Source organism: Myotis lucifugus, unplaced genomic scaffold (genome assembly GCF_000147115.1).
Source record: "Myotis lucifugus unplaced genomic scaffold, Myoluc2.0 scaffold_2204, whole genome shotgun sequence".
Classification (NCBI taxonomy): Eukaryota; Metazoa; Chordata; class Mammalia; order Chiroptera; family Vespertilionidae; genus Myotis; species Myotis lucifugus.
The window spans coordinates 1,998-14,724 of NW_005873252.1; the positions used below are offsets into that span (position 1 = coordinate 1,998).

Below are 12,727 nucleotides of genomic sequence, written 5' to 3' on the forward strand. Positions count from 1 at the left end.
CCGTCTTCATATGAAGAATGATAATTTAAATGTATATCTTTATTATTTTAGTTTATATCAATAATTCATATTAATTTCCTTAATTGGGTTAGCACAGACATGGAGATCCTACTTAGGAGGACTTGTCTCAGGGCCGTATGTGAGAGTAAGTCAGTCGCCTGGAATAAGCTCCGAATCCTGTCTTGGAAAGTTAGAAAATGTAAAAAAGTTAGAAGGACATTTTTCTGAAAACAGAAGTCATTAGATTAAACATGAGAGTGAATCTGATCTATTTGCTGGAAGAGATCTTTATAAAGGTTAAGTTAAAATTAAGATATGCAGATATTTACAGTACACCCCTGAATTTAGCTGATTGAAAAGATGTTTTTCTAGTATTTCCAGGGATAATGCTAATTGAAGTTACACTTTTTCCATCATTTTTTGCTTCCATTTTTATTTCTGACTTGGGGAAAAAAGAAAAATAAGCATATGAAAGTTATATGTGTCTTGTTTTTGAATATCTATGGCTTTCAAGTAGAGGTGTTGATTTTTCAAGTCTATTAGAACCCCAGCGTGGGGACACCACTTTAAAAAAAATAGTTTGCATATTTAAAAGTTTCCCCTGGAGCAAGAGAAGATGGGAAACACAAAGAAATGTTCTTAGTTTTGCAGTAGGAGAGCCAAGGAATATTTCTGACATTTATTTCAGAAAAAGGTTAATATTAAGAAATGGACAATAATATGGGATATATTCTGAGATAACAGAACTGAAAACCTAAGTTCCTTTAACTGAAGTGTTGGCCATCATTATACTAACACTGTTTAAAGAATAAAAGTTTTTCAACCTTGAGAGAAAGAACAATAAGTATTACTTTAAAAAAATCAGAATTCTCTTTTAACTAATAACCTGAGTTTTTATTCACCAAATCTTTGCATGAGCTTCAAATTTCTATGAGCTTCAAATCTGTGTAAAGATGGATTTGCTTTTCTCTTATCCAAATGGTTTCCACTTCCTCTACATAAAATTCTCATTCCTGTTTAGTCATTCTTTGCCAAATCTTGAATAAACACTAGAAGGAACAAGCTAGAATACACAAGAGAGATGGGAGAAACACATGTAAAATATGAAAGCAACTAGGAGGATTTTTTTCAGTCTGCAGCAAAGGAAAGTCTGACCTTTGGAGTTATTGGAATGTGAAGTGATGTCAGAATAATGGAATGGAGGTTTTTGAAGATGGTCGTTACCCCAGTACCCCAGCTTCTCCATGATCCTGTTTTCCAAACCCCTTTCTACCTGCTTCCTTTATTTTCTGTTTCTCGGTGTCTCTGTTAAAGTGGAGCCTGCAGTTGGACCGGGCTAACACCCTGAAGGCTTGACTGACACTGAATTGGGAGGCATTTTGGATCATTAGACAGTCGATAAATGGTGGGGAGAGGGTGGAAACGTATGGATTTTTGAAATACCACTTTTGTGCCTTGTATATTAAAATTGTATTCAAATATGTTGTACCTCTGCTTCCCTTTAAGCAGTGTTTACTTGTCATCTGCTGTCAGCCCTCTGGTCTGGAACTGATTATTTGGGGAAAATTCCTGGGGCCATCTGGAAACATGAGCAACTTGAGTTGCTGTCTGATTTCTAATGCATGCTTTGATTGATGCAAATTATATGGTTGATTTCATTATTTATTGTTTCTGTTTATTGTTAGAAGAGAAAAATCCTAACCTAAAATGACTTGTTTTCCAAGGCCTTGGATCTGGCTGCCCTTTCCACAGAGCATTCTCAGTACAAGGACTGGTGGTGGAAAGTGCAGATTGGAAAATGTTACTACAGGTAAAATTTGGATTATTTGGGAAGGGCTTAGAAGTGGCAACATATTTTAGAGTCTCAACCTGATAATTTTGGGGGTTGGGGATAATAGATAGATTTTTCTCATGAAGAAATATCTTTGGCTTACTTGAGAAAGCACTTACTGAGCAATCACAGGGTGGCACAAAGAACTGACACCTTTAGAATAACATAATTTTAGCCCAGCAAGGATGACTCAGTGGTTGAACCTATGAACCAAGAGGTCACCCATTCTATTCCTGGTCAGGGCACATGCCTGGGTTGCGGCTCGATCCCTGGTGTGGGGCGTGCAGGAGGTAGCTGATTGATGATTCTCTCTCATCATTGATGTTTTTATCTCTCTTTCCCTCTCCTTTCCTCCCTGAAATAAACATCCTATATAATAAAAGGCTAATATGCAAATCGACCAAACAGCAGAACAACTGGTCGCTATGATGCGCACTGACCACCAGGGGGCAGATGCTCAAAGCAGAAGCTGCCCCCTGGTGGTCAGTGCACTCCCACAGGGGGAGCACCGCTCAGCCAGAAGCCCTGAGTCAGGCTCACTGCTGGCGAGTGCAGTGGTGGTGGCGGGAGCCTCTCCCGCCTCTGTGGCAGCACTAAGGATATCCGACTGACGGCTTAGGCCCCGCTCCCCATGGTGGGGAGCGGCCCTGAGGGTTCCGGACTGCAAATTCCCTGCGGGCTCCGGACTGCAAAAGGGTACAGGCCGGGCTGAGGGACCACCCCACCCACGCCCCCACCCCAGTGCATGAATTTCGTGTACTGGGCCTCTAATGTGTGTGTGTGTGTGTGTGTGTGTGTGTGTGTGTGTGTGTGTATTTATTTATTTATTTTATTTTTTAAAATATATTTTATTGATGTTTTTACAGAGAGGAAGGGAGAGGGATAGAGAGTTAGAAACATCGATGAGAGAGAAACATTGATCAGCTGCCTCCTGCACACTCCCAACTGGGGATGTGCCCGCAACCAAGGTACATGCCCTTGACCAGAATCGAACCTGGGACCTTTCAGTCCGCAGGCGGACACTCTATCCACTGAGCCAAACCGGTTAGGGCTGTATATATATTTTTAAAAAACAAAATGAAACAAGGTAAACTGGTTACTGTGACCATCCTTCAATTCTTTAGTTTTCAGGCAGATACTGTGAGGAAAAGGAACTACATAAATGGAACCCAAGGGCTACTTTCTTTTAAAACTGCTTTCTGTTTAGATATTTCACATGGAACTCTAAAGTATTTTTTCCTGTTGTTAGACTGAGGAAGTATTTTCTGTTAAAAGGTAATTTTAGATCATTGTAACATTAAACTTAGGAATATAATTCCTGAAGACAAACTTGAAATCTTGAGCTTCTGAGCAAGACCTTTAGAAATCTTTAATAATTAAAGATAAGCACAACTCAGATTCCTTCTGCCATCCATTTAGGATGGCATTTAAATGAGTGTACTTTTTCATATTATCGTTCTCTGTTCCTTAAAAGATTCTTATCTTTATTATGGCTATAACATTCACTCATTCATTCACTCTCCCGTTAGATAGTTTCTTCCTTTAAATGATCGTTTCTTACAGGCCAGTGGGGAGAGAGGACAGTAAACAACAGTAAGCCCGTATCCCTCTCTGATAGAAGCAGGCGCAGGTTCAGTGGGAACCTAGAGAAATCTCCTAATTTCAACTGGGGAGGCCAAGGATGGATGGATTACCAGGCGATGTAGCCCCAAACTGACTTCCGTCTTTTTGCTCCTGACCAGTTAGTTTCTCTGGTTCTTCCTCTGCAGTAGCTTTCACAGTTGCTCCCTTACTATCCAGTCCCACCCCTGCCTTCATTCTGGCATTTAGTGCATTTGCTTGAATTATTACATTAGCTTCTTACCTGAATTGTCTGTATACACACACACACACACACACACACACACACACACACACACACTCACTGAGTGGCCAGATTATTATGACCAGCCAGATTATTATGACCACCCCATCAGTACTTCATTGACACTTGCAAAAATACTGAATATTGAAAACTTCCTAAGCAAATACTCTCAAGGTTTTATTATTATTTGCATAACTAATTCACTTCATTGTACTGATGGGGTGGTCATAATAATCTGGCCACTCAGTGTGTGTGTGTGTGTGTGTGTGTGTGTGTGTGTGTGTATTTTTTGCCTCCATCAGTCTTTCCTACTGTCCATGTAATGTTGTGAAAGCACAGCTCTTGTTGGCTTCTCTGGCTAACTTTCGTTACCTTTAGAATGAAGTCTGGGTTTTAGGGGTGGTATCCAAGGTCTTGTCTCAGGCTGCACGTTTGCCCGCCTCTCCCATTCCTTATTGTGTCCTTTTCAGCTAAGTCAGGACAACTTGGCATCCCCCACCATGCTCTGCACTCTCCGGCCTGTGTGCTTATTCTGGTAATTTGCTTCTGTCTGAAATGTCCCCTCACCCTCACCTCACCCTATCGGTCAAAATCTTGTCTGTTGCTTCCTCCCTGAAACTACATTGGTCCGCTCCTCCTCTGAGCTCTCCAAGCACCTTTGGTTCTCATTGCCATGATACTAACTAAGTTTACCTGTGAGCGTGTTTTATTTCAGTCTTTATTGGTGCCTTTGGGACATGGTTGTTACCTTCACCTTTGCGTCTCCTTACCATCATGAAATGTGCATGCAGTCAGTGTTTGATGATTATTGAATTAAATTGCTGAGACAACGTTGGCAGTTGGTGGGGATTATCTCTGGACTCTGACTCTGATATTGGCCTGTGTTCATGAATCTGACTGATGTGTTCATTACACTTGCTGTGTACATGGCCCACGCCATTTCCTTTGCACAAGAACCCAGGTGGTACATTCCTTTTGATAGTACTGGAAGAAATGAGCTCTTAAGGATGCAGTAATTAAAGACTTCTTTTTCTTTGGTTTCTGGGTATCTCAATGTCTCTGATTCTTTTTTTAAAAAAATTGTTTTATGCTTCCATCTCCTTGATTTTTTTTTTAAAAAGCTATTTCTGTTTTCATATTTTTGTTTATATGTGTCTTTTTGCTGTAATCCCTTTTCAGTCATTTTTGGAAAGAGACAACTTACTAGATAAAAATATACAGACTCTCGTGGATAATGAGGTGTTCATGGAAGTCAGTGATGAACTTCAGCCACATGTTTCAGACTTGCACGTTTAGTTCAAGTTATATATATAAGTATGCTGTTTGCCAGAACTTTTAGTGTCTTTGGTAAAATTTTAATAACTACTCCTTGTAAAAGTTGTGAGATCTTTGAAGAGGTGGGGGCTTCTGTTGTATCATATATCCTCTAACTTTAGGCCAGTTTTTTTTGGGGGGGTCACTTTTAACCCCTTTAATCCTGTGTCTTCTAATAGCTATTAGGGTATAGCCACACCAATCCTTGAGGCTTAGGTTAGGAAAGAGATCAAAGCTATCTTTTCTAGCCTTTAAGTGAAAGCAGCACAGTGGAACATACTGTGTGTAGTCCTGACTTTATTTCACAAAATAAAAGCAATATTAAAGTGCCTAAGTAGCTCCTAGAAGGCTCGGGGTATGGGGGGAGTAGTTATAAGAAAGCCCAACAACCTATTAAAGACAGGCTGAGTATGCTGTAATGATTGAGTTAGTGGTAACGAAATGTCCCCCGGGCAGAAGGGGTGGGTGCTGACACCAGGACAGTTACAGTTAAACGAGGAACAAATCCCACAGTGGTAGGCTAGGACAGTTGGCATCAGACACCAAAAGAGGAAAAGAAAATGTTTCTAGAATGACGAAATGGTCTAGCTGTCAACTCAAGTGGCAGTTACTACTTACATCAACATTGTTTAAAAATGGTTTTGAAATTTGGATTTTTGTCTCAGAGCAAATGATGTTTTCTAAGAAAGGGCATCCTTTAGCTCTTCCAGTAAAATAGAGACTCTAAGCATTTATCCAGGTCACTTGCCATATGTCCCGCTGATCATAAGCTCTCTGGGCGGTGAACCCGTATGACCTGGCTCACCAGCAGCTCTTGGTCCTGCTGTGACTAGACTGCAGCAGACACTACATAGCATTTGAGGGTTAGATAGACAGTGAATATGGGAACTAGACAATGTTTTACTAAACTATATAAACTACATGTTAATATTAATATGTGGGGGGGCATTACCTTCTTTTTACGTGCTTACTCTTATAGATGTAATTTGTCTCTATCCATAGCCTTAGGGTATGAATGCATATTAGAGTATTTTTAAGATGCATGCCTAATTTTTTAATGGCTTTTCTTAGGTTAGGAATGTATCGTGAAGCAGAAAAGCAATTTAAATCAGCTCTGAAGCAGCAGGAAATGGTAGATACATTTCTCTACTTGGCAAAGGTAAGTATTCCCAATCTGAGTGGAATCTGCCTCCTCAGAACTGTGTAAATTCTGGCCAGCGCATGGGGAGAGTTGCTAGGTTCTTCAGGAATATTTTGGCAAGCTAATATGTTCAGACTTAACTTATTTTTCTTTTTAGCAAGGGAAAATGTGAGACCATATAGAGAAGAACCGTTTCAGGAGAAATTGATGGCCATGAAAAAGAAGAAAACCCCTTTGAAAGATTGCCCATTAGAGCAGAAAATATCACGGGCTTATCACTCCTATGGGTGCAGGCTCCCCGCCCCCCCTTTTTTTTTTTACAACACACTATCTCCTACCTAAGCAGACTGTGCAAAACAGGGGTTGTTTTTACATAGGTCCTTTATTTCTTGGCTCTGCCGTAATAACAAAAACAATATTTCCCATCTATGGACCACCTACTCAGTGTAAGGAATTGTATCAGGTCTGTTCCATATGCATTTAATTTAACCCCTAGAGCAGTGGTTCTCAACCTTCTGGCCCTTTAAATACAGTTCCTCATGTTGTGACCCAACCATAAAATTATTTTCGTTGCTACTTCATAACTGTAATGTTGTTACTGTTATGAATCATAATGTAAATATCTGATATGCAGGATAGTCTTAGGCGACCCCTGTGAAAGGGTCGTTCGACCGCCAAAGGGGTCGCGACCCACAGGTTGAGAATCGCTGCCCTAGAGCAACTCCACAAGGTAGGTTTCAATATTTCCTTTCTGCTCTTAAGGAAAGGAGATCAGTGAGATTTCCGGGTCACCTGGCTGTTGAGAGCCAGCATTCAGGCCCAGGACTTTCTGATTCCGGAGCCTACTCCCTGCCTCATCGTGCCACCCACAGCCACAGCAGAAGCGAGGGCACACCTAGAATTTTCAGTATTGGGGTAAAGTTACTTCTTGACCCTCACCAAGGCTACTTTAAACGAAACATTTGATGAATTGGTGGCTGTGATGTCATCGTGCCGTACCTCTAAGAATTTTTTCAATTGAAAAGTGTGGTGAAGGAGGTTGAAAAGAGGATGAGATATACATGGAAGTGCTACCACGTCGTAAATAGGTATTAAACGTTAGCATACTGAAAGAAAACTAATGAAAGCTGTGTTATGAACTTAGTGTGCTAATCTTAGTGCGTGTACAGTGGTTCCAAACACGATTGAACTGTCTGGTACCTAAATCTACTGCACCTTATATACTAAACTTTAACTCTTTTTTTTTAAAATATATATTTTATTGATTTTTTACAGAGAGGAAGGGAGAGGGATAGAGAGTTAGAAAGATCATTGAGAGAGAAACATTGATCAGCTGCCTCCTGCACACTCCCCACCAGGGATGTGCCCGCAACCAAGGCACATGCCCTTGACCGGAATCGAACCCGGGACCCTTGAGTCCGCAGGCGGACGCTCCATCCACTGAGCCAAACCGGTTAGGGCTAAACTTCAACTCTTAAAGAAGTTACTAAGAATCACAGTAGACTTAAAACTTTTCTGACAGCTTGAAATGAAAATTCAGGTCATACTATTTAACTACTATCTTGTTGATAATCACTTGCCACATGGTTAAAAAATGTACTTTTAATTTTAACTATGTTAACTATATGGTTTGACTTATTTTTCCATAAATTAATTTGTTTAAATCCATTGTCTGCATGACTGTATACAGGTAAAATTTACTTATTTTTTTAATATATGAAGGAATGATTGTTAAGTAATAGGGATCAGCAGATTTTAGGAACAAAATTATTTCTTACAATTCTAGATGGTTAATTTAAAAATAATTAGTCAATATTTTATATTACTTAGCATATTAAATTATATAATTTATTATATTTTAAAAAGAAGTTAAAAAATATATAAGGTAAAAGTTGAAAAATTTTTCACCCATACTTTCTCGCTAGTCTTATATTTTGGTAATAAACACTGTAAACAGTTTCCTGTGTATCTATTTGGGCCTCTTCAAAGCACAGACTAGCTGTGGAGGAAGAAATTGAGGACCCATGGTCATGAAGGAAAAAAGCCATAATCCTATGTTTCTATACATAAAATAATTCTCTAATTTAGAGATTCCTTTTAAATTCTCTATGTGAGTTATTCATGCTAATATCCTGATTGCTAATTAAATGAAAGCCATCAAGTGCCAACTCTCTCAACATCCTGGCCACACTCCTCACAAATCTGTTTCCCCTCTATTTCTGAGGGTCCTTTTCCAAAACCACCGTCTCCACAAGGTCTCCCCTGCTGCTCTTTCTCAGGGCCTGTTCCCTTCTTTCTCCAGTGTCTTCAACTTCAGTCTCATAATGGATTCTTTTGGCCAACCTGTAGACATATTCATGTCTTCTATCCTAAAAAAGAGTTTCCCCTGATCTTTGTCTACTCACTGCTCCGTCTTTGTGACAATAATAAGCCCACGATAAGCATTTGTTGAAGGAATAAATGAATGAATGCTTCATATACAGCATGTGGAGATAAAATGATAACATCATTATTGGAAATCCTACATAATTTTTACTGTAATCTCTAGGACATAATTTGTTACTAAGCAACTATGTAACCAATTGTCATAACAAATACTATATTATTTTAAGAACCAGTACTTTTACTGAACTGTATCTTGGTTTTAGGTTTACACCTCATTGGATCAACCTGTGACTGCTTTAAACCTTTTCAAACAAGGCTTAGATAAGTTTCCAGGAGAAGTAACCCTACTTTGTGGAATTGCCAGGATCTATGAGGTGAGGTTCATAGTATTCAAAAAGTTGATGTAAAATTGAGGTTATATGCTTCTTAAGTAAGCCCATTGTCCTGTGGGGGCCTAGCAAGGAGAAAAATTTATAAAACTAGGACTGCTGGACTGTAGTTTACCAACAGAGTAAGTGATTTTAGTGTATGCATTTAGTAAAGCTGACTTTTTCTTAAGCAGTATTTCAAACATACATAAATGTATAGAGAATAGTATGAAATAGGGATTTAAGTTAGTTTCTATAGATTGCTAGTGGTCCCAGTACATTTATTGTACATTTATGGACCTTTTCCTAAGGCCTATAATGTCAAGTATAATTTTTTTTCTATATATGGTAGACATGATGTGGGGCCTTCTATTCTGTCCTATTGGTCTGTTTGTCTAACTTTATGCCCATATTATACCATCTTAATTACTGTGGTTTTATAAAACTTGCTATTTGGTAGGGCACTTTGTTCATCATTATCAGGAATGTTTTGGCTATTTTGTACTTTGCTTATTTTTTATAAATTTTAGCATCATGTTGACAAATTCCATGAAAAGCCCCATTGAGGTATCCTCCCTGCTGCCTAATTACTTTAGCTTTACAATAATTCCCCGTACCTGTTCTTCTTCACAATTGGTTATTCTTGGCCCTTTGCTCTCCCATATTGATTTTAGGACTGACTTGTCAAGAACCATTAAAAATAACTGTGCAGGGATAGTGATTGGACTTGAGTTGAATACAAGAATGAGGGGGTGGGGTGGGCTGTTTTTCCTCCCACTCTCAATATGTCTCCTTTTATTTTGATCTCTCTTTTTTTTGCAACATATTTTGTAATTATCTCATAAAAATGTTTTGTTGGGGGTCTCCAAAACCACCCTGAAGTTGGGTGATTTATTAGAAAGATCTGAAGCAAAGGGAAGAGGCACCTGGGGCAGAGTTCAGAGGAAAGCAGGCACGAGCTTCCAAGAGTCCCCCCACACCCCCCTACCTCCCGTGGACTCACACAGGACACACCTGTTCTTTCAGCCACAGGCTATGACCACGTGTGCCAAGCGGTGTCTATCAGGGAAGCACATTGGAGACTTGGTATACAGGTTATTTCAAGGGGTGGGTCATATAGGCACCCTCTGCCTATCACGTACCCAAATCCCAGACTCCCAAAAGTCAAACACATGTTCAGCAAAAACGATATTGTTTGTACAGTGTAGGTGAGGTGAGCCATTCTTATCATTTGGGAAAGTTTTATATCAGTCTAGGGAACTAGCAAAGTTCCGAGATGCCACCCAGGGGTCAACCTTGTAAACCGATCTTTCTAGGAATAACAGTTTCAGACCTGCTATGTTAACTTTTTCTGCACAGATGTATTCCTGTGTATAACTATGAATGGGATCCTCTTTTCTATTGTATTTTCTGTTTGATTATTTCTGGTTAGTAGGAATGCATTAATTTTTAAAAGTAGATTTGATACTAGCAACCTGGCTAAATACTCTTTAAATTTTAATTCCTTATCCACAGGTTCTCTTAAAATTTCTAAGTAATAAAATAATCATCAGCTACAAATGGTTTCATTTCTTATTTCAATTATTTTATCAAACTAAAAAATATCTTATTGTTTAGGAGTTCCAATATAGTATTTAATAGAAGCATCTCTGTTCTCTTTTAAATGCCTTGAAATGCTAGTTATGATATTTTAAAAATTATTTTGTTAGAAAAAGAGTGGAAAAATATTAATAGTTTCTATATCTGGGTAGTAGTATATGAATGATTTTCATTTTTGGTTTTACAATTTCAATATTTTCCAGATTTTCTGTAATGAACATGCATCACTTTAAAAAAGAAAAACAGTAGTATTTTTGAATTGTCTGGGAAGGTTGTTTTTCTTTTTGAAATATAGTTTTGATAAACATCTATAATAATAAAAGCATAATATGCTAATTAGACCGGACAGCCAAACGAACTTCCAGACATCATTCTGGACATCCTTCCAGATGAAGTCTCAGGGGGCTGAGGCAGAGGTGGTTAGGGGCGATCAGGCAGGCAGGTGAGGGGGCAGTCATGCAGGCAGGCAGAGTGGTTAGGGGTGATCAGGCAGGCAGACGAGCAGTTAGGGGTGATCAGGCAGGCAGGCAGAGTGGTTAGGGGCGATCAGGCAGGCAGGCAGAGTGGTTAGGGGTGATCAGGCAGGCAGACGAGCAGTTAGGGGTGATCAGGCAGGCAGGCAGAGTGGTTAGGGGCGATCAGGCAGGCAGGTGAGTGGTTAGGGGCGATCAGGCAGGCAGGCAGGTGAGCAGTTAGGAGCCAGCAGTCCAGATTGTGAGAGGGATGTCCGACTGCCGGTTTAGGCCTGATCCCGCAGGGATCCCTGTGGGATCGGGCCTAAACCGGCAGTTGGACATCCTCTGAGGGATCCCGGATTGTGAGAGGGTGCAGGCTGGGCTGAGGGATCTACATCCCACTCCCCCATGCATGAATTTTGTGCACTGGGCCTCTAGTGTAAATAGAGAACTTTGATCACTCAATAAAAATTCTATATCTCTGTATCTTTACGTGTGTGACTCCACATTGAACAGAATTTTGACCAAGAAGCTTGGGAAGGAAGGGTAATAAACTGGGCTGTGAACCCAGTGGCATTCATATATAGGGTTGACTGTCCGATGCTCTTGCACCTTCATTGCTCTCTCTTCTCACATCCCAGTCCTTCTGCCGGTCTTCCTTAGGCAGGAAGTGCTGGCAGAGAAACCGAGAGAACATTGGCACCTCTAGCCTGTGGTTGCTGGTCAGAGTTCCCTCCATGCCTCTGTGGTAGTCACTGTTGCCATGGCTGCGATAGGGCACAGATCCTTTAACCAGCTACCTTCTTCCTTGCCCTGCTTCGTGTTGGCCAGGAGTTGGAGGAACATATCCTGTTATGGGCGCACAGGGGAGGGCTTTGTGAGGAAGGGAGAATTTCACTTCGCACTCAGAGGAAGAAAGATGTCGAGAGGAAAGTGTCCTCGTGGGGACAGTGCCATGCGCCCGTAGGGTGATCAGGACTAAGCACAGACGTGAGCTGGTCGGATGCAGCATTCCCTTTGGATTTACAGTTCGTTTCCCTGGGCGCATAGTTTACCGCACAAAGATTTCCAGCGTGTCCTTTTTCTCTTTATGTGACAGTGGCTTTAGCGTTCACTAGTGAAGTTTGTCCTAGCATCGCAGCCTACACTGCACGTGCCGGTGGAGATGTTTTGTATGTACAGCAGATGTGCTCAGGTCTCAGCCCTCACTTCACCCAGGCCTGCGCACATGGCACCCCTCCGCGGCCCCTTCTGAAGCAGCAGCCTCCGCCTCCTCACCCTGCTCTGTCTTTCTCTCCATCCCGGTCCTTGCCCAACATCACATCACATGTGTGTTCATTTGTTGGTCTTCCCTACCAGATGCAGTCTCCTTGAGGATAGTAACTTTATCTTTTTGGTTTATATTGTGTCCCCAGGGCCTAGAACAGTCTGGTAGGTTCTTAATAAATACTTACATGAATAAGAAAACGTAAACCAGTCAGAAAGTAACATCTTGGCAATATCAGTCAATTATTGCTCTTCTGTCTTGCTGGAGAATAGGAAATGAACAATATCTCATCGGCCTCCGAATACTACAAAGAAGTTTTGAAACAGGACAACACTCACATGGAGGCCATTGCATGCATTGGGAGCAACCACTTTTATTCTGATCAACCAGAAGTCGCCCTCCGCTTCTACAGGTGAGCTCTGCCTTCAGTTTGTAAGACTCCTTTCCTGCGGACTATTGGCGAGACAGTAATAAAGAGGGAATGCAAATGGAGAGAAATAGTG

General features: G+C 40.7%; 1 protein-coding gene across 2 annotated transcripts in view; it reads left to right on the top strand.

Moving 5' to 3' along the window:
• Positions 1 to 1,727: 1,727 nt before the first annotated feature.
• Positions 1,728 to 12,727, top strand: part of LOC102424606 (tetratricopeptide repeat protein 8-like) — a 16,076-nt gene continuing 5,076 nt past the window's right edge. Inside the window, exons 1-4 of one of the 2 annotated variants that reach the window (XM_006108384.3) lie at positions 1,728 to 1,810; positions 6,081 to 6,168; positions 8,799 to 8,909; positions 12,497 to 12,636. In XM_006108384.3, the coding sequence (XP_006108446.1) occupies positions 6,088 to 6,168; positions 8,799 to 8,909; positions 12,497 to 12,636 (332 nt within the window). In that variant the 5' untranslated portion in view covers positions 1,728 to 1,810; positions 6,081 to 6,087. The remainder of the gene's footprint in view (positions 1,811 to 6,080; positions 6,169 to 8,798; positions 8,910 to 12,496; positions 12,637 to 12,727) is intronic. The other variant, XM_023748970.1, reaches the window with a different exon arrangement.